Source organism: Zonotrichia leucophrys, chromosome 4A, assembly GCF_028769735.1.
Source record: "Zonotrichia leucophrys gambelii isolate GWCS_2022_RI chromosome 4A, RI_Zleu_2.0, whole genome shotgun sequence".
Lineage (NCBI taxonomy): Eukaryota > Metazoa > Chordata > Aves > Passeriformes > Passerellidae > Zonotrichia > Zonotrichia leucophrys.
The window spans coordinates 10,047,429-10,068,954 of record NC_088174.1 but is presented as its reverse complement, the minus strand read 5'-3'; the positions used below and the strand labels follow the sequence as shown (position 1 = coordinate 10,068,954).

Here is a 21,526-nt window from a genome sequence, read left to right as displayed (position 1 = left end):
GTCTCAGTAGGTGTTGGACAAAGTGAGAAGCAATCCTTACTCAAAAGGGCTTTCAGTGTAAGCCCTGGAATCTGCAAACATTCTAATATATTGTATGATTACACTGCTTCTCCTGAAATTGTCTGCACTATCTGCCACAAGTCTTTGGGGATATATGGTCTGCAAAAAGTGAGTTTCCTACTGTTGACATGCACGAGGGGAAAACCAAAAAAGTTTGAGAACATTGTTCCAGGTTTTCCTGAGGATAGCAGGTCCCCATAGCCAAGTACTGTCAACGTTAAATGTGCTGGGTCAGCAATGAGATCACCTGAGATTTTAAAAACCAGAAAAAGGTTAAAGCAACATTTTAATGTTCAGGACCATCTTAGTCTTAGCCATGAGAATGATTAGATGATTTTTGGCTACAAAGAAAATAGCCTGAGGTTTCTGTCTGATTTGGGAAATTCAAGTTCCAAAAAAATTATGGTTTAACAGATTTAAATCACAACAAGCTGTAATTCTGCGGGGACAAGAGGTGAGAACAAGGAGAGCGCTGGGCTGAGCATTTGGAGAAGATGGTGTGACATGGAGAGGCTGTTGGAGGTGCTGAGGGCGGAGAGGCGAGGCCGGCGCGGAGCCGGGAGCGCTGGGAAGTGAGGCACTGAACGGACGGAGAAACGGAAGGAGCTGAGGAGTGGGGCCAGGGAAACTGAGGGGGTTTGTGGGGGGTGAGCGGGATGAGAAGCGGGGCAATGGCGAACGAAGGGGCTGCGCGGGATGAGAAACGGGGCAGTGGGGACCGGAGGGGCTGAGGGGGCTCAGGGGAAGGAGGAGCGGTGCTGAAGGGCCGCTCTGCACTTCCTCCCGCCGCCGCCACGCGCCGCCCTCCGCCGGCCGGAGCCCGCCAGCCGCACCCCCACCGGCCCGCCAGGGGGCGCTGCTCCTTCCCCGGCGCTGAGCCTGCCGGGAACCGCCATCTTCTGGTGACAGCGCTGCCGAGAGCGGCTCCGGTGCCGGGTACCGGACGGGACGGGATGGGACGCGCCCGGTGAGTGTCCACGGCAGCGGCGGGACCGGGGCGGCTCCGGGATCTGGAGGCGGGCCGGGGTCCCCACCTTCCCGCGCTAGGGGCTCTCACCGCTCCGGGCGGCTCGGCGGGGCTCTCCGCGTGGAGCGGGGGGCTCGGTCCCTCGGTTGTGCCCCCACGGGGATGCCGAGGGCCGGTGCGGCCGCCGCTGCCCCCGGGCGCTGCCGGAGCCGGCGGGAGGTCCCGGTGCGGCGTTGCCATGGGGACGGGCGCGCCGCCGCCCGCGGGAGCGGCCGGGCCGGGCCGGGGCTGCCCGGAGGAGCCCAGAGCCCGTCCCGAGCCGTGCCCGGCTCGAACCTTCAGTGCTGCTCTTGGCCAAAGTGGATGAAAAATGTTCTATGCTAATAAGCGCTTCTGTGGTCTCTGTGGTTCTTTTGGCGTATGTGAATATTATCTCTCCTTGCCCACTCTTTTAGTATTTTAATTTTTATTAGGCCCGTCACTTTCTAGAACTGCTTCTTGTTAATAAAAATGCAGTTTTGTTCGATTACAGTATTTATTAAGAATTCTATAGGGACAAGTTCACTCAAAGTAATTTTTTTCACTGCTAATTTAAGTTCAAGCAGTTCTCTTTTGCACAATGTCTTTGATTATACGCTTATACATTTCTCTTTTAAAGTAAGTGCATTTCTGCTTCTGTACTGCTTGTCTGATGCTTCTGTCTTCCTGCAGAAAGCCCTATAAATGGGTGTAATGTAAGTATGCATTTTGGTTTGGGTAATTTTTGCACTGTTTTTAATCTGTATCTACTGCAAAATGCAGACATGTTTGCAGCACTACTTTCATTATCCCTTTACTGCTACAGTCTTAAATTGCAGTTTTAATGCAAATACTTCAGGTAGCTAACAGGGAGAATTTCGTTTCCTAAATGAACATCTAGAAACTGCAAGATCTTACAGTAGACCAATTTTAAAGGAAAAGCAACCAACTGCAGGAAAAACCTCTTTTATCTTTTTGTCAAATACCCTTTTTTTTTAATCTAATACCTGGACAAAGAGCAGTAGGATACAGATTTACGTAATTACTCATTGCATACAGATTTACGTAATTACTCATTGAAGTAAATCACTCATGTAACAGAGAACAGTGAAGTATTGTCTCTAAGAAAGCAAGTTTTTGTGTGATGAATTGGCTGGTTAAGCTTTTATCTGGATATTTTTAATTTTTAAATTGCTTCCTTTTGCTATCTACTTGACTGGTTTGCAGTTTTCTTTGAGGTCCTTTAAAGAATCCCAAGTAGTTCCTGTTATGAAAAGCTTGGCACCTACAGCACTGGCCAAGGAGGGCAAAGGAATGAGTTAATGATTGTTCTGCATCTGCTCTGACCTTGCCCTTTGCAGTCAGCAGCAAAAGTGAAAGAATGCTGATGAGGATGGTAGGTGTGGGGTTTTTGACTACTCCCACTGATATGAAACAGACTTGCATTTGTTATCAGAAAAGTAAGGAAATGTGTGTTCATATCTCAGTTTCAGAAGTATGGAAATGGATTTCATTTCTGGCTGTGTGTACCTGTGATAGGACTTCTCTGTGTTGCTCTCCTCCCAAGGTGGGTGGTACAGCTGCAGGGAGCTGAAGAGTTCCAGAAATCCAGTTTATAATCAAACACAGAATTTTCCTAGGAGAGAGAAGTCTGGATCATGGGATTTAACTGTCTGCTTTACATTTTTTCTCCTTTTTGCTGCCCTCTAGTTTTTAATTTCAGGATTTTGTCTTGTTGTCTTTGAATGTTAAGGAGTATCCCCAATTTATGTCCCTTAGTAGTTTTAGTAAAACATCTAACAACATTTCAGAGTTTCCCTGACCTCAGACTCTTTCAGCTTTAGATTATATTTTAATTTGGATTACTTGTCCAAGGGACAGAGTTTTAAAATGGTTTTTTCTTTGAAGTTGTGGCTTCACAAACAATGCTGAAGGTTATGTGAAAGAGGTTTCTAACCTCTTTTTTTTTTTTTTTCTACCAACAGGAATGTAAATATTGGAATTTGTTCTAAATATTGGCGGACAATAGCAATGAAACCAGTATCTGCTTTGATTAGTCCATTGCTGTACTTGGTCTGATTGGATACTAATTCCTTAGGGAAAACTGTTGTGAGTACCTTTTGTATTGTTTTGTTTAAAAATGTCCAGTCCTTTGCTGCTTTTTATTTTTCATAGCATGGGATCTTTTTTACAGAGTTCTAATCCAGGATATTCTGAGCATGATGATTTGAAGTCAGGCTCAAGAAACCACAAGATTTTTAAACATGAAAAATATAGCTGTGTGTGAAGACTGAAAGGCTGTTATTATGAAGAAGGCATGCTGCAAAGCTTGAATTGAGTGTCACTCCTGTCATATAAAATGTAAAATGAAGCTGCACATGTCTTGCAGATCATTGTCCTTCAATGATTTGGAGAGTTTCTTATTAAATAAAAAGGCAAGCAGAGTATTTTCAACAGGAACAACTTTCATATTTTGTTTTTGATAAAATATTAGAATTAGTTCCCTAGAATTTATTCCTTAGAAGAAGTCAAAGTTAAAAGTAAAATATAATGGATAAAAGTAAAATATAATGGATAATCCAAGAGAGATTTCCAAGTTTACAAGATCATGAGGGGGCTGTGTGTGTATAAATACACTTTATATATGTATGTGTGTGTACATATATATGTGTATATATATGTACACATATATATATACACATTTACATGTATATATGCAGATTCTTCCTATTCTAATAGTGAAGCATTCCTGCTGTGATTCTAGAAGGAATTGGGGTGCTGTTCTCCCTCAGTGCAGCTGAGTATTGGGGTGCTGTTCTCTCTCCCTCAGTGCAGCTGAGTCTCAGGTTGCTGTTCTCCCTCAGTGCAGCTGAGTATTGGGGTGCTGTTCTCTCTCCCTCAGTGCAGCTGAGTATTGGGGTGCTGTTCTCTCTCCCGCAGTGCAGCTGAATCTCGGGGTGCTGCTCTCTCTCTCTCAGTGCAGCTGGGTCTCGGGGTGCTGCTCTCTCTCTCAGTGCAGCTGGGTCTCGGGGTGCTGTTCTCTCTCCCTCAGTGCAGCTGGGTCTCGGGGTGCTGCTCTCTCTCCCTCAGTGCAGCTGAATCTCGGGGTGCTGCTCTCTCCCTCAGTGCAGCTGGGTCTCGGGGTGCTGCTCTCCCTCGCTGCAGCTCAGTGACAGCGATGCTCGATGATCGCAGCGTGGCTGCTGTGGCGGCGGCGCTGGCGGGGCAGGGAACGCCCTCGCCAGAGGCCGAGGCAGGAGGTGCCTGCCCGGTGCTTCTGCAGCTTTGCCTTGGAATCCAGGAGGTTCAGCAGTTCTGCTGTGGCATGAATCATGTTGCTGTTATTATCATAATATCTCCCTTATGAAAAACGCCCTCTTTTTCCATATTTTTCTTCAGCTAGAAGTTTAAATTATTTGCGAAAGAAGGATGTAGCACTAAAAGCTGAAGCTCAGCTCATTAGGAAAGGCGCATCTCAGGGCACTGCAGATTCTAATAGGCATTTTTTACTACTGGCTGTTCTTTTTAATAACCCCTCTTAACTCAGGGTGGTTTTTTTTTTGTTTTTTTTTTTTGCTTCTTAGCCGCAAGAGCAGTATCTTACTTGGGCTACAGCCTGCCAGTTTTTCATACAGAAGCTGGTATTTACTCCTTCCCTCTCATACATGCAGCTAAAGTTCTGATGACATTTAACTTGGAAGTTCTCCAAAAGGATTTTCTTTCTCTGCCCTTAGCAGCCATGAAGTCATCTTTTTCTGTTTATTTCTCTATTCCATACCCGTATGACTTCTTCATGAAGAAAATCACAGTGTGCAAATACTTCTCAGAATGGTATGTTTCTGTTGGCCTGGTTATGTACATTTTGAAGACAGGGAGAGCATGAAAGTCCTTGTGACTTAAGTCAAAAATTAGGAGGATATAATAGCCTGCTATAACCTTGAGCAGCTGACTGACTTCCTGTGATGACAAACCCTGATGGGAGGCTAAGCAGGACCTGTTGGAAGAACAGACAAATAAAGCTGAGCTGATAGGGTTATGTAAGCTTTGGCACTGAGTCAGGAGGCATTCTGTAGATACACACCCTCTCTCTAAAATAAATCAAAAATATCTAAATACATCTTTTTTTTTTTAATGGCTCTTGATAATTATATAAATACGCTGAAATTTTCAAACACTGTTTAAATAGATCATGTTTGTGGTAATTTTAATCTTTATAGGTAGGTTTTCAGTTAGCAGCATGCACCTTCCTTGATCTAATTGCAGCTGAGCAAGCAGAAACTGAAGTTCATTGAAGTGACATATGCATAATCTGTGTGTCAGCTGGTACAGTATGTTCTGTTTGATATTTACTTGGTGCACTACTCACATTTCAAAATTCAGCCAACAGTAAATACTAGCATGTACCCTTTGGTCAGGAACAGGAGGCTGAGCAAGGAGATTTCTGACTTGGAGATTACTGCCATGCTAGTCATGTAAATGAATTAAAAATAGCTCCTTGTAATGCCAGTCTAGTTTGGGGTTAAGGATGGAAATAATCACATGTAGTGAAATATACTTAAAAGGGAAAAGTGAGTTTTGTACATTTCCTTTGAAGCTTTTCAAATCTAGGTAATATGATCATGTTGTATTTTTGCATAAAATCAATACTTCTTAATATTTTTAAAGCTGAATTAAACATGTTTGTTTTGCAGATCCTCAATGTACAATTTTGCATTTTGAATAAGTTAACATTTTTGCTATATATTTTTGTCTCTACTTTTTCTTCTGAAACATAATCAGTGGGCTATATAGATTGCTAATTCAGGTTGAAAGAGGGTGGTGTCTCGTGGCAAAGAGCCTTCAGATGTTTAAAATCAGGATTAAGCTTGGCTTATCTTCTGGAAGCCTTTCAGGCTAAAATAGACTTGTTTACTCACTGTATAAAAATATATATATATAATGCTTCAATAATAGTTGAAATATCTAGGTTTTATAAGTGAAGATGATCTGTAACATTTCTGGAACTTCTACCTTTAATTCTCATGTGGTTAATTAAAACCTATGCAAAATGGCTTCATTACCTTAAGTGTACATGGAGTGTACTCTGACCTCAGGTTGGCTACTGGTACATATTGTAAAGTCTTGTGTGCCCATCTTAGGTGGCAGATTTTTGTGAGTTTATGTTTCTTAGCTGTAAACTATTAAAAAATTTACCCTCACTCATTTTTCTGCTACAGTTAATATCTGTCTGAGTGCTGTTATGGTGCCAGATATCATTCTAGATCATTATTCCAACCAACTGGAGTTAGGCAGCTGCTAAAAAACACATGCAGAAGTGGTCTTCCTAAGCTAGCTGTAATTTTACACTTTGATAGTTGCTTTTAACTACTAGTTGTTTGAAATAGAAATAGTTGAAGATGATACTTTATTTAAGGTAGTACTAATGTTGTATATGAAGCAGTACTTACACAGGCAAGGAGTTTGCCTCAGTGCTTGATAAACATGTTTCTCATAGATAAAACTATAGTGAAATGTAAACCAGCCATGTTTCGAGGGCTGCTGGAAGGGAAGGTGTGGTGTGGCTGGAGCATTGTCAGACCTTGCCTCTTCTGGGAGGGACTGGCCCTGCTTCTGTCAGTGCAGGAGTTAGGTGAGGCTTTTAGGGTGATACGTGAACCTTTCTGCTCCAAGTGATCCTGATTAAATTATGTGGTTGATAGAATTTGAAAAAGCAGCTAGTTCATATTAAAGAATTGATCTGTTGTGATTGTACCCCCTGTGTCAGTACTTAGTGCTCTCTTGGGACATGCTTTTCATACTGTTTTGATTGTGAGGATTGACTCCAGAGAATCCAAATGTGGCAAATATTTTCATTATCACCATGGGGAGGGCATAATATCTTTTTTTTTCACTATGTAAACAAAGGATTTTTGAAGTATTCATGGCATTGTAGAAAAAACTAATGTACATAAAGCAAAAAATTAAAATGTAAAAAATTTAAATAGGAATATTTTTTTCACTGTTTCAGAACTCATTTCTATGTAAATACTATAGAAATAGAGGTATACTGCTATTCATACAGCAAAAGCCATATATGTTTGGTTTGGTTTTTTCAATGGACAGTTTGAGAAGGAATTTTTGAAGGATGTGAGGTAGGCTTTGTTTGTGTTCTTGTAGAAAGTCTTTCAGGCATGCAGATAAAAAATTACTATGCAGCTAACTGGTTTTGAGTAATACCAGTTCTTTCATGAATGCAGTGCAGTAGTGATAGATGCTTAAGGTCACTTGAGATCTTTACAGGAACAGTTCTAGAGGCTTTAAAATAAGGCTTTATAAGAAAATAAACATGAGCAATAAACATAAAACCTTTTAAGATTTCATTTAAAAAAACAATTGCTTTCAATAGATGTATATATATAAAAATACATGTTTTATGACAACTTTCATATTACTAAATGTAATTACTGGTTTGGGTTTCTTTGCCCTTCAAACAAGCATATAGGTCAGATTTGTAGGTCAGTCAATGCAATTTATTCAGATGCTATTTTTGAATTTGCTAAGCTAAACCAGAAAGGCACAGTATAATTTGTAGTGTTATTACATTAGTCATGAAGGGACAGACAGAAGGAATTAAGGCTGGTGCTCAGTTTGGATCCATGATTACATGAAGCACCCGTGCCAGGTGGCTCACGTCACATTTCCTTCACCTGCTCACAGCCTAATTGTCTTTGTCATCTTGGCAGAGGATGCTGCAATCCTGCACTACATAGGCATTTTATTTTCCTCCTCCCTTTTGGAACCCTAAAAAAGGTTTTGTAGAAGCTAAATGTGGTGATATGGAAGTAATCATTGTAACATCTGCATTCCAGAATGTATAATCAATATTAATGCAGGTCTTGTGGAAGCTATATTTTTGTGTGCTGGCCTGCCTTATACAGACTGGAAATAGATATATTTCAGTATTCTTATAGAAAATGGAGAAGAACATTTGTTCAGTTAAGTACGTACTCTGTTTTCCTTACATGCCTTTCTTTTTGCTATTTGCTGAACTATCACTGCCTTGTGCTAAGAAGTTTATTTGGGCAGTCTCATAATTTAATTTACCACTTTAAGATGTGATCAGCAACAGCCAAGACTTTTTAAGTTCATAGTATCACTGCACTTGTCTGGACAAGACAGGAATGTTTACTGTGCTTTGACTTCATGCATGTTGGGATGAAGGTGATGACACTGTCAATTTGCGGCTCTTGCACAAGAACTGCTGTAGCCAAGCTGCTTTGTTCCATCCTCAGCTAAGACGGGGCTTGTCTGAGTGCTCTGAGCAGCCTTCTGGCACAGAAGGGACATGAGGCAGAACTGGCAGCTGGTACTCACCCTGGAAAAGTATAGGCAGGGGTAGGAATGTGTGACAAGTGCTAAGAAGAATGACATTTCTTCAGGTAGGGGAGGGAGGAAAAGCTGGGGTGATGGCAGAGGCACAGGAATTGTTCTAGGGGGTGTAGGCAGGGTGTGGAAAAGTGGAAGCAGTATGCTGGATGTGAACACTGGTGCTGGGTATTCCCAACACACTGATCTTTAAAGCAATGCCCAGCACTTCAACCAGTGAAATATTTGATAGTTAATTTCACAAGATACTTTGCTAAAATATAAATTGAGGTGTGCCTTTGCAATATAAGAAAAGTAAAAAAGCTTTTTTCTTTTCAATGACTGTTTTACCAATGTCTGCCCACCTGTAATGGGCAGGGATGTGATGGCCTTCATATGAGGTTAATATATAGTTGTGTTTGAGAATTTAGCTCTAAAATCTTGCAACTATGTTCTGGCTCAGATCAGTATTTTAAATTTAGTAACTTAGTATTTCAGGTTCAGAAGACTTTTGGCATGATTTTGGCCAAAACTTTTACTTGTATTTTGTTGACTTCATTCTTGCAATCTTTCTTAAGAAATAGAACATACTTTTAAAGCTATAAACCTGTGTGTTCTCTAGGTAAATGTTTATAGGCCTCTGAGACATCTTGATCTTTCTGCCTTTCTTTACAAGTTTTGTTATTTTGGTTTTAATACCTTGTTGTTTGCCTTTATGTGGCAGGTAATGCAGGCAGGGGTGAAATGGGGGAGAAGAGGAGCAGTTGTTATTTTAGTAGATAAAGGATGGTGTTGAATTTAGCCATTTTCCAGGGTTGTATATGGGTATGATCTATCCTTCTGTCTGGGAAATTCAAACATGTGTTCTTTGTTTAGGGAAGGTGCAGGGGAGCCCTGCCTGTGAGGAGATGACGTGCAATGTCCCCCCGAGCTCGGGAGCCTCTGCAGACACCGACGGGGCCCAGGAGTGGGCGCAGGAACGGGAGCGACTGGGAACTTTTGTGGGATTCCCACAGGACTGTCCTGTGTCTGTGCTGGCTCTAGCCCAAGCTGGCTTTGTTTATACTGGAGAAGGTGACAAAGTGAAGTGCTTCAGTTGCCATACTACTGTGGAAGGATGGGTGCCTGGGGATTCTGCAGTTGAGAGACACAAACAGCTTGCCCCCAACTGCAAGTTTATTACTGAATCTGCTTTTCTGGAAAGTGGCATGGATCCTGATACCCAGAACTACCAGAATGGAACTGAAAATGGTACCAGCAATTCAGCCCTCCCAAGTGCTCTGGATGACCCTGACGTGGAGGCAGATTACCTTCTGAGAACTAGGCAGGTTGTGGATATGTCAGACACTTTGTATCCTAAAAACCCTGCGATGTGCAGTGAAGAAACAAGATTAAAGTCTTTTCACAACTGGCCCCTCAATGGCCAGCTGACACCACAGGAATTAGCTAATGCTGGATTTTATTACACAGGTGTTGGTGACCAAGTGGCATGTTTTTGTTGTGGTGGAAAACTGAAGAACTGGGAACCCGGTGACAGAGCTTGGTCAGAACACAAGAGGCATTTTCCCAAATGCCTTTTTGTCCTGGGCCGGGATGTAGGAAATGTTTCAAGTGAATCTGTTCCTTCTGAGCTTGGTGTGAGTGGTCTGAACAATGCACAGTACCCAAGGAATCCCTCTATGGCAAAATATGGAAAACGTTTACAAACATTTTTATCTTGGATATATCCTGTTGACAAGGAGAAACTTGCAGAAGCTGGGTTCTATAGCGTAGGTAAGCCAGACCTTGAAATGACTAATACCTTTTACAAAGAAATTGTACATGAGGAAGTGTCTTGTTATGGAAGAAAACCCCAGTTTTAAAAATTTTTATATGGAACAATGTGGGAAATAGGTTTGTAGAGAAGAAACAGCTGACTTCTGATTGTGATAGCATCATGTGTATTGTCTCACCCTTCTCATGAGACTGAAAATGGAATGAAATTTTTTTAAACACCTCTCAATTGCCCCATCTGTGGGTCAGAAAAGGGCATTGTCCAACAAAACAATGTGCCAGAATCTCTTTACTCTGTAATCTACTTTTCACAGTTCTTATGTAAAATTGCATACATTGTATCACCTATGTTTACTAGCAAAGCATGGACTTGATCATAAATTTATTCTTGGCAGTAAAACAACCAAGTATGTTTTTTTGCCTGTTAAAACCTTTATAATACATCTTTCACAATGCCAATTATTTGAGTAATAATTTTTAAGAAACAAAGTGCTGTCCCCCAGACCTGAGGTGTAAGGAATGGGCCTGTGGCCTGTACAAAAGCCTGTGAGCGAGACAGTCCAGAATCCAGGTGGTGTGTCATTGTATTTAACATGAGTTTGCATTATCATGGCATGTGGACACCCAAAACCAGCAAATACCACTAGTGCCTGCTTTATGAAGACAGTGGTACCAGTGGAAGAGCTTTTACTCTTTGACATGTAGGGTTTGATTTGGATAAGACACCATCTCTGTGCATTGGGTTCTAAATTAGATGGAATTGCACAGTACCATTAAAGCCCTTTGAAATTCCACACTGAGATAATGCACAAGTGCAAAGTATTGCTCTTACTCAGTCACAAGGAAAAGGGGATTATCTGGGGTAATTTCTTGCTTTCATCTTACTTGACTTCTCTCTTACTATGTCTCAGAACTTTATAGTATAATTATGTTTATTTTACTTGTGGCCATAAATAAAATCTTTGCTGTATTCCTGTGTAGGTTGTAAATGGGCAATATTTGTACCCTCTAGAACTATTTTATTGATTTCTCCTTGGGTTCATGGAAGTACCAATAGATCTGTATGGTGGAGTTGCACTAGCTGGGCTCCAGCTTATCAGACTGAGGGCTCTTCAGGGGACTTGTGTGAAAACTGCCCCCTGTGGCCTGAGGAGCATTTAACTCTCTGTGGAAGCACCACCCATACCTCCTCTCATTCAATAAAAACAAGATTTAAGCAGTTTCTGGGGCAGTCTTGGATCACAGTGGGCACAGTGCTAGAACAGAGAGGATGCAGTTCTCAGCTGGTTTTGCTGTTGCTGGTTAGGGCCTGTTGATCTTAATGGGAAATAGAGGACCACAGAGCCATGTAAACATCTCTCATTCTTTGTGGCAGGCATCTTCAGGCTTGTTTACCATTGGATAGAGCTCCATGATAACAGATTATTTTCAGCTTTTGTTTTTTTATCTATATAATTACTTACTAAAATAAAATTCAAGAAATTTGCTTCTCTTATTTTGTGTTTCATTAAGTTCAGTTCTCCCCTGAACATTTGTTTCAAATCATGTGTGTTGTCCTCTGTTAAAAGGGAGTTATTTTCAACTGAAATTGTAAATCAGTAAAAGCAGTACTTCTTTTCTTAGTTTAACATTGTAGTTGAAAACTTGGTGTTATGCCTGCACAAAGTATGCAACTTCATTGTTGTGTGTTTCCTCAGGTAATGGTGATCATGTTGTGTGTTTCCACTGTGGTGGAGGATTGCAAGAATGGAAGGAAAATGAGGACCCTTGGGATCAACATGCCAAATGGTTTCCTGGGTAAGGTATCCCTTGTGTGTGTCTGAGGCTTATTTACAGTATATTGCACTTTAATGGCAGTGCATACTAATAAAGGCTTGAGAAGGTTGATTATGGTTTAATACTGTTTAGATTTATAATAATTTTGTCTTATTTGTATTGTTATTGAAGGGAAGATACCTGTGTCTGGATTTAACGGATGTTTGCTTTGTCAGCAAGAACTGTGTGGTTTTGTCAATATGTAGCTGAGGGGTTTTGCTTGTTATCAAAGTGCTACATTGTAATGATTGTTTTGATAGCTTTGTATTGTAAAAGTTTGTAACTTATACAAGATACAAAATGACTAAACAGCTGCCCCAGAGCAAGGAAACCCGAAGAAGCGGGTTAGTGGCATGGAATATCGAATATAGTTCTATTAGTAGCAGCAGCAGAAGTTGTTTTTAGAAAGACTGCCAGTATTGTCTAAAATCTGTTTTGAGGTTTTGCACATTAGCCTCAGTGGTGATGTGTCAGTCTCACAGCAGCTCTCTGTTCCTGCTGGAGCTGGAGAACTCTTGTCAAGGAGTTATGGCATCCCCTAAATCTTCTGGTAGGGAAGGCTAAGGCTGGCTGGAAAATAATGAAAGAAAGCATGGAAGGCACATGTTTCACCAGTGACTGTTTGCTTTGATTGTGAAAGACTAAAAGAACCAGCTTTTTAACATAGTGTTTGTTTTTCATTTGAGTGAGCCTTTACATTTTGAAATCTGTCATGAGCTGTCATGGCCAACAGCTCTTAAGCTTTCTTTTTTACCAAAAATGTGGGAAAGATAAGTACTGCTTAAGTGTTTAAGTGTTCTTAGAAATATTACAGTGACATCACAGAGGTTGACTAAACATTTAGAGATTTTAAAAGCAGGCAGTCTGTATGATGTAGGAAATTTGTCAAAGCTTCCATAGTTATGTAACAAATTTTTGCTGCTAATGCAGTTCTATTAAATCTAAATATTCTTATTTTTAGGTGCAGATTTGTGAGGAATGAAAAGGGGATAGAATTTATAAATAATGTTCACTTAAAAGATGGATGTACGGATTCAACAGTAAGTTTCTTGCTTATTAATAATTTTGCTAAAATAGAAAAAATAAACATAATTTTTATATGAAGTTACCTTTTAATTACATGGCTATCATTTAATCCACCTGCTGCCACTTTGATTGGCAGGAAGTGAAGGCATTGCAGTGTGTTTTGGCTCTGTCAATCAGAGTGTAGCCATCTCCCAGTTCTCCAAGGCCTGGGTTATGGATCCCAGCCAGGGCACCTTGGGAATGTGGGATATTGGATACTGAACAGGTGCCATTTGTTTTACAGCCTGGGAGCCTAAGGTGGATGATGAATAATAGCAGATACATTTTCTTTTCTTGTTGGTAGAACATTGTTAAACTTGTGTATAGTCACTAAAATGTCAAACTGATAATGTTTTAGAATTCTTTTGTAGACTAAGAATTGTGTACATATGGTTATTGCAGAGATGGGTTAAAATTATAACAAAATACTGATCATGTTCAGAGCAGATGAAATAGTTTTAGTTGCTAAAATAACTTGAGATCAAATAGCTATTTTTTAATTTTGTAACTGTATGTATTTCCTTCTACTTTCTCCAGAATTGTAATTTTGTTTCTTTATGTTTCACTTTTAGACAGAAGCTGCTGAAGGGACAATAATTCCTAAAGGTATCTGTTTAAAACAAATGGCTTCCCCTATTTTGGAATATCCATATTTGAGTGTATGGTGACAGGAATGGTTAACTTTAATAATAACCCTATTACGTTTTAAAATAAAGCACTACAGGCAAAATGTTGGATGATATTATTCCATTACTTCATTGCTTCTAAAGAAGTGCAGAGTGCATTTTATTTCTCTTAGAGGAAATATAATTACAATTTGGTAAATATAGTTAAGTAAAGATTGTGAACCATGGAAGAAGCTGTATAGGACTGAGTTAGAACTAGGGAATGTGCAGCAAGTATGGAATTAATAGTGCTGTGGGATGAATGCTAAACTCTGACCAGAACCAGCCCTTCTTCATGGCAGGAAGAGTTGGTCTGTCCAGTGGCAAGGAGCAGGAAGCTGAGCAAGCTGAAGTAGTTTATTATGTCTTCCAGAGTTACACATTCCTGCAATGCTTTTCACAAATAGCAAGCAGTAAAAAGACAAAACAATCAAAGGGGTAGGAGGAGGCCAATCAAGCAGCTTCATCCCAGGGAATGGGAGCTATTGACAGTAAGAGTGGCTGCACAAAACCTGCTTAGAAATCTCTCCCATACTGCTCATTTATGAGAGTTAAAACAAAAGAACCTTTAAAAAAAGGTTTTGTTTTTAAAAATTAAAAATTCAAAAGTTTTGCTATTTGAACAATGTTGATAAGTAAAAGGAAGGGGAAGGCCCAACAAGTGGTTTCCCAAAGTGGTGCTGTGTCTTGCCATGGATAGACCTGCTTGCTTGTTGGTGGTGTGTTTTGGATTTATAAATTCAAATTATTTATTGGTTTCTCTCAACACATGTATGAGGATTTTTTCCTTCTCCAAACTGAATTAAAATTGATGTAATGTGACTTTTCCAGCCTTTTTGGATGAATGTCTTTTAACATTCAGCAACAAAATTTGTGATGGTAGTTCTATGAGACATGTTATTTATTTTGAAGTAGTTGATTTTAATAGCAAATTTAGGAGGATTTCTATAATATAAATAGATGAGGGGAGACTGGGAAAGCTAGGATAGAAAAAAACTTCAAATCTGCACTCTTTACAATTAGCAAAATTCTCAAATTGGAAGTATGGTTCCTTTGATTACATATTTGTTTGCAAATATGTGTCTTAGAGTACTGTAGTCAATACTGTCAGATAATCAGATTCATCCTTCTTAAAGTGTTTTTGTTTTGTTTTTAATTTCTTGTTTTAGATGGTCTCTTACAGAATCCTTTGGTACAAAGTGCCATAGCCATGGGTTTCAGTTTGTCTGAGATTAGGAACACCATGGAAAAGAGATTGCAGATGACTGGAGAAAGTCACACATCTGTTGAGGATCTGGTAGCAGACTTAAGTGCTCATAAAGAAAATACAAGGGATGAAGAACCAAATGAAATCCCAGTTGAGCAAGATGAGCTTATTCAGTTACAAAACCTCTGTGTGTACTTTCATATCAGTTCTTTAGTCTGTGAAATATTTTTTGATGTTATCTGTTTACCCTCTGATCCCAGTCTTACCTATAGTAAATTTACAGTATTGTAAATTAAATTTAAAGACATTTGGTTTGGGACATTTGGAAAAAAACCCAAAATCCTGAACAAATAGTATGTTAAAATATTTGAGTGTAGCAGCATTCATAAACATCATCTCTAAAATAAGTAGTATTGGTATCTCACAGTGACAGCCTAGTGTGCTTCTGGTAAAGGCTGTATATGCTAAAATAAGCCAAAATTGTGACAATAATATTTAAAAATAAAAGCAAGAATATAGTTATAAGATGAACTATAGATGTGGCAAAGTGAAATAGAGCCAGGGACACGCTGCTGTATTTGGTGTATTCAATGTGCATTTATTTACAGTGTATCATTCTGCTTGGGGTAGAAGTATTTTTGTTCTTGGCCAATAAGAACAAGTGTGCATCTAAATGGTGTTTCTGTTCAGTTATTTATGTTCCACCTTTGCTGGGACATGCAAGTCAAGCTCAGAAAGCCCTTGTGGTGCACTCTGCAGACAGACCGAATGCAGGAGTTCTGATTCAGGAGACTTGTCATTTAAGCCAAGCACATGCGTGAATTCATAGGGAGGGCAAAGACCATCTGGTTGGCATGATAAGCTGAGATCTTACCAACCCACTCTTTTTAATAAGATTTTTAACAGGGCATTGTGGGGGAAGAGGAACTTGCAGTGCAACTGGACCTTATTTTGGTGGTTGTCTGTGCAGAGCTTCCCCCAAGTGGCAGGGGAAGGTGTCTGAATGTTGTATTTTCAAATGGGGCATATTGGAATAATAAAGAGCTCATGTACAATGCCAGATTGATTCTTTCTGTGTTACAGATTTTAAGCTTTTTGAAGTATGGCCATTTTGAAAATGAGGACAGGGAAGTCACATCCTTATTTTCTCATTGGGAAAACTCAGAAAAAGAAATAAAATCCAAATGACTTAACCAGTAGCAATGAGCCTTCCTTTCACCTTCTGCTCAAATTTTGGGGAAATTTTGTCAGAGAGAAGTCTGTGAAAAGAATGGTTCCTGATTGAAATATCCTAAGTTCTGTAGGTATTTCAAGCTCTTACCAATACAGATAGATGTACTCCCTGCTTGCATTGGCCTGGGAGATGTAATGGCATAGAAGGGGAAATAAAAAAAGAGGATTCCATGCTGCAGCTAGGATTCCTCTCTTGTAGTTCTTCTTGGTTCTTTTTAAGGGTGTAACCTTTAAATCACATGAAGAACACCTTGTCCTTGTGTGTAAAGAGAAAATAAAAATGAGATTCAATGGTAGTAAGTGTGTTAACTTGTTTTTATGTGTCTATTTTCCTTAGATCTCAGTACTGAAGAGAAGTTAAGACGTTTGCAGGAAGAAAAGCTCTGTAAAATCTGTATGGCCAAGGACGTGTCTGTTGTCTTCATTCCCTGTGGTCACCTTGTTGCCTGTAAGGAATGTGCTCAGTTGCTTAATGAATGCCCTCTGTGTCGTAAAGATATTATGAAAATACAGGACATTTTTTTGTATTAGTGAAATACACAGCCCTATGGATGCAAATGTTTCTTGTTTTATTACTTTAAAAATGTGTAACATAATGGAAAAAATCCAGTTAATTCCAGACTGTAACCATATGGCAGGACTTAGATTTTCTGCTGTCAAACTACACATTTTAACACTTTACAAATTATTTTCCTTAAGTGATTTTTTGTATGTAAAAAGCAATATGTATGAAAGGCAAATATGTATGTTTTGTAACTTCAGTTCATAGACCTGATATGGGAAAGCCCAGGTAATGTAAACGTTTATTTATGTGATCATTGCTTTGCTTCACTTTGGTAGGACTCTGTAGGACTCAAGCTTGTGCAAATACAGTTTGTACAAAGAACCTACCCCTATATAAAATTTGTAAATAAATTAATTCAAAATATAATTGTATACATGTATATTATACCTGAGATTTTAGCTTCTTCAAAATATTATGTAGGATTGTAAATAGTCTCTTTTTTTCTGTAACTTTGGTTGTAACATAATTCAGACAATACACATAAACCTGCTGCTGTAACCTTTTGGTTACTTCTGCTACATTTTAGGTTTGTCTGTTTTAATTTAATCCCTGTCTCCCTATCCATTTTTCTGGTTCAGATGTATAAATTGTCTTCAGTAAGCTGGTTTTTGACATCTGCTTTTCACAAAGTTCCATCTTTATATAAAATGTACATTAATTTTATTGATTAAAAGGCAACTCAAGAAATTAAGGATATTTTGTGTGCCCTTTGTGAGAGGAGGCTCATTTTAAATTTGCCCCTTACACAAAAAGATGTTCAGTTTGACATTTTTCTTGTTTGTTTTTTTTTGTAACACAGTGTCATCCTAACTGATTTATCAGCTCATACTTTGCACTGCTTCATAACTTATATTTTCATAGGAGAAGATAAATTTATCTCCTAGAAAAAATTCACTGGCAGTGTTAGAAATCTTTAATTTTTTTCATATCAGTTTGTAGCATTTAAATTTAAAAGTTAAGAACTATTCTGATGAGAGCCACCTTAAAATATTTAAACTATTTCTTGCTGGACTGATCCCCCATTTCTGATTTTGAAAGTATCACAGCTTTGTATTTAAGTACAGCTGTTTTATGATCACTGCTTGATTATGTCACTTGCTTACTTTGTGGAACTGTTGATATGTTCTGTGTATATATTTTTGAATTCTACACACTAAGGTTTAGAGTATAGAATATACAGAACATAGTTTTTCATGTTATTAAAGTTTTGAATACACAGAAATATATTATCTACCTTTTCTATTTTTTTAAATCTCTGCTGTGTAATGGTATGAATATTTAAAATAAAATGCAACCCAGATGTTCTTTGATCAGTGTATTTGATTCTCACATTAAAAAAAAACCAGAAGGCTGCTTTCTGTTGCTTTTTGTTTTATAATTAAATTAATTAATTTAACCTGAGTGTTATTAAGGTTAATGAATATATTTTAATCTGAGAGAAAATAAAATCTATTGTTTTTATAGATTGAAGTTTGTTAATTATAAATCTGACGTTAGTTTTGCTATTTTTTATGGTTGAATTTGGTCTTGGGAATAGATGATGACTTAGAAATTCATGAAGAATTCAGTTTTATTTTGCCTTTCTGTGTCTTTGTGAGGAGTTTAACATTCCAGCTAATTCCTGCATACAGGGATTTTTTGGGACAGATACGGACTGGCAATCCTGTTTGTTCCTAGCTGCCATTCTTCCCTACAGGGAGGGTCTTCTGTCCCTATTGAGGGAAATGGGGGTTGTGAGCCCTGAGCTGCTGGGGCTTGCCAGAAATAGCTTGTTTGGTGAGGGCTGCAGCCGAGTGCTGCTGACTGCTTGAAGCAGATGGTTGGTTACCTAAGCCTGACCTGAGTCATGTGAGAGCCTGGATCAGCTGCACCCAGCCCACAGGCTGCAGAGCCTGGCAGGCTGCTCAAAGTCCTGTCTGAGAAGGAGCTGGACCAAATTTAGCTTAAACTGTTGCAAAACTCAATCTCAGCAAGGAGGTGATTTGGGGTGTAAATGTAGTATGGAAATTGTCTGAGAAAAGCTGGGAAGTAGGTCACACACACAACCTTCTACACTGCCATGGAGAGCAAACACATTGTCCTACATTGCATGAGTGCTTCATGCTAAAGCTTGCTAACTTTTAAAAGGTTTATATTTTTAGATACATATCCCTTACTGCAACTTTTTCATTAATATTATAAAAGATACAGCTATATAGCAATTCAAATTGTAATCACTTAGGGACATTAAAGGATTAAAAGCCTTTTAGTGAGGTGTCAAAATAAAAATTACAAACTCTGTAGGTTTAGGGTTTTTTTTAAAAAAGCGATAATCAGAGTTCTATTCAGACTAAATGTGAAAAAATAATTAGCATAGTCATCAAATTCTGACAGCTTGAATTAGGAAGACTTTTTTTCAATTTATTCTGATTTTTAGTATCTTAAAGAAACAGAAGAAATTCCATGGCCTCTAATACTGGGCTGGATGTTTAAAGAGATGGAAAAGAAAGATGCAAATAAATGGGAGTGGAAGCACTGGGGCTTTGAAAAGGAGGTTAGCAGCAGGACACAGATGCCTTGGAAGTTGATTTTTATGAGTTTCCTGGGAGATGTGCAATATGTTCAAAGATCTGTATTCAGTAACTTTCTTCTAGTGGCTTCTGTATAGTATCTTTCTTTGATGTTACTTGTAGTAGCAGAACTACTTGCTACTCTGGATACATGAGATATTTACAAGGGTTTTCAGTAAGGTCCTGGAAGTGCATGGCTTATTTAGAAACAGAAGGCTAAAATAAGGAAACCCAAAGAGTTGATGTCTTTGTTAAATGTGGAGCTTTTTCTCACTGCCTTAAAATGTGAGGTCTGAAACACAGACTCACTCAGCTTATTGCAGCAGCTTCTGCCTCTGCAGCCAGGATCTGTCTGGACTTTTTTAAAATTTGTTTTGAGGCTTGATCTTAAGCTCATAATACAATAAAAACTTCTTAAATTATTATAGCTTGGGGATTGGTTGTTGGTTCGTTGGTGGGTTTTTTTTTGTTTTTGTTTTTGGGGTTTTTTTCAATTAGAGTCCTTAAATATTGATTTTAACATTGTCTGGTCAGTTTAGTTTTGACCACAGTTCTTCAGTGGAATTTTTTGTTAGCTATATGTGCAGTCTGAAGCTACAGGACAAATAGTTAGTTAAAGTTTTCAGTGTTGCTGTTAATCAGCATGTGTTTTATAGTTACCTTTTCTATTTGTTTTTTTGTAATTAACAGAAATGTAAATACAATGGATGTATTTACATTTGGAACTGAATTATCACTGGGTGGAGGTTAATGCAGGCACTTGAATATGGTGTTGATGTGAAACCAAGCTGAAGTGGAGTTCTCTCGGATGGAGCATTGCCAGGGGCAGTGGCCTTTGCTGCTGTGGTCTTCAGGAGCTACTTGGAAGAGAATCTGCCTTAGAAGGTGTGCAAGTTCAAGCACCTGATGTGTGAAGGTCAGCTCTTCATAGAGCACAGGAGGAGCTGGAGGTTTTCTGGCTTTTGCAGTGTTTTCCTGCAGCAGTGAGGATCAGAACAGTGAGTTGTTACACGATGCTCTTTGTTACCCTCTGTGTGGTGCAGACTGACCCTGTCAGCACGGCCAAATGCCAGAGAAGGCTGGAGAGGTGCTTCCCGTGCTGCCTCTGAGCCTTCTCCTGTTGGTCTTGTGCAGAGCAGCTGGATTGGCCTCGTGGCTCGTGAAGGGTGCTGGTCCCATTCTCCCTAGGGTCAGTCTACCACATGCACCCTAATTCCTCATGGAACTATGAGTGAATACTCTCCCTCCTACCAGCTTCTTGTGTGGTTAATATGCATTAAGTTTTACTGAGTAGCTTGAAAAACTTGATCAAGGAAATATTTCCTCCCCCCTGCTCCTGCCATGACTTCACGCTGATTCAGGTTGTTGAAATTACCTTCTCATCTTGGCAAATGCCACTGTGTCATGTCACTGTGTCATGTCACTTCAACAGCTCTACTGATGCTGCTGTACAGCAATTAATGTGCTGTAATTATAATGTGGCTTTCTGTGAGAAGGCAAAATGATGGCTTGTGATGATAAACAATCTGTGTTGAAATTCAGATTATATCTTCAATTTTTTCTTAACCATGAATTCCTGTTAAGCAATAGTGACAACATTACAGTAAATCTATATGTGTTAACTCAGAGAACATGGCTGTGTAACTAACTTCTCAAGAAACTTGCTTTTTCCTAGAATAGGAAAGAAGATGGTATATATTCATTTATGAATGATTTGGATAAACAAAACCCCAAGAAAAATCTGGGACAAAATGGTATTAATTATATTGTGAGTATATAATATTTAAAGCTGATCAAAAACTATTTGGTTGCCTTCAGATAATTACTAATTTACAGTTTTATAGCCTGGATAGTTACTGTGTTAGCTGAGACAAATTTCTTGATAAGTAATAAATGCTGGAAATGTATTGGAGAGATACTGGAATTAGTTTTGCTCTCAGATTGAAAAATGGTGCTTTTTCAAAAAATGAAAAACACATTTACAGAGTCCCACTGTGAAAACGTCTAGAAGAATCATTACAATAACTGCTGAAAAGCCAGGTCTACTGTAAGTGCAAATGGTCACCTTCAAATTTTGGAGAGTGAATTATTATAACCTTCAAAGATTACCAAGACAGCATTTAAATCTATTAATGTTAGGTCTTTTTGATTTTATATTGTTAGATCTTGCTGTAAAACTCGTGACACAATTTCTCTTGTGTACCTTAATTTTGCAGTGTATGATGAGAATCATCACTTCAGCCAAATAGTTAATCTTCTGAAAAC

At 39.0% G+C, this 21,526-nt stretch overlaps 1 protein-coding gene across 6 annotated transcripts; it reads left to right on the top strand.

Moving 5' to 3' along the window:
* Nucleotides 1–935: 935 nt before the first annotated feature.
* On the top strand, nt 936–18,175 carry XIAP (X-linked inhibitor of apoptosis). 6 transcript variants are annotated; one of them, XM_064713356.1, is made up of 8 exons: nt 949–1,027; nt 3,031–3,151; nt 9,266–10,162; nt 11,860–11,959; nt 12,939–13,017; nt 13,615–13,648; nt 14,877–15,101; nt 16,485–18,175. In XM_064713356.1, the coding sequence occupies exons 3-8, from the start codon at nt 9,298–9,300 to the stop codon at nt 16,676–16,678; spliced, it is 1,497 nt and encodes a 498-aa protein (XP_064569426.1). In that variant the 5' UTR covers nt 949–1,027; nt 3,031–3,151; nt 9,266–9,297; the 3' UTR covers nt 16,679–18,175. The 6 variants fall into 6 exon arrangements, with proteins under 6 accessions (XP_064569430.1, XP_064569426.1, XP_064569424.1 ...); XM_064713354.1 differs by having other exon boundaries at nt 3,031–3,154; XM_064713355.1 differs by lacking the exon at nt 949–1,027 and adding an exon at nt 1,743–1,761 and having other exon boundaries at nt 3,031–3,154.
* The last annotated feature ends 3,351 nt before the right edge of the window (nt 18,176–21,526 follow it).

Bases quoted from the DNA above. Each gene is read 5' to 3' on its own strand.
- XIAP (XM_064713358.1), top strand. From the start codon at position 9,298: ATGACGTGCAATGTCCCCCCGAGCTCGGGAGCCTCTGCAGACACCGAC. The intron at 13,018-13,614 runs GTAAGTTTCTTG...TTTCACTTTTAG, and splicing joins ATGGATGTACGGATTCAACA to ACAGAAGCTGCTGAAGGGAC. The intron at 15,102-16,484 runs GTGTGTACTTTC...TATTTTCCTTAG, and splicing joins TATTCAGTTACAAAACCTCT to ATCTCAGTACTGAAGAGAAG.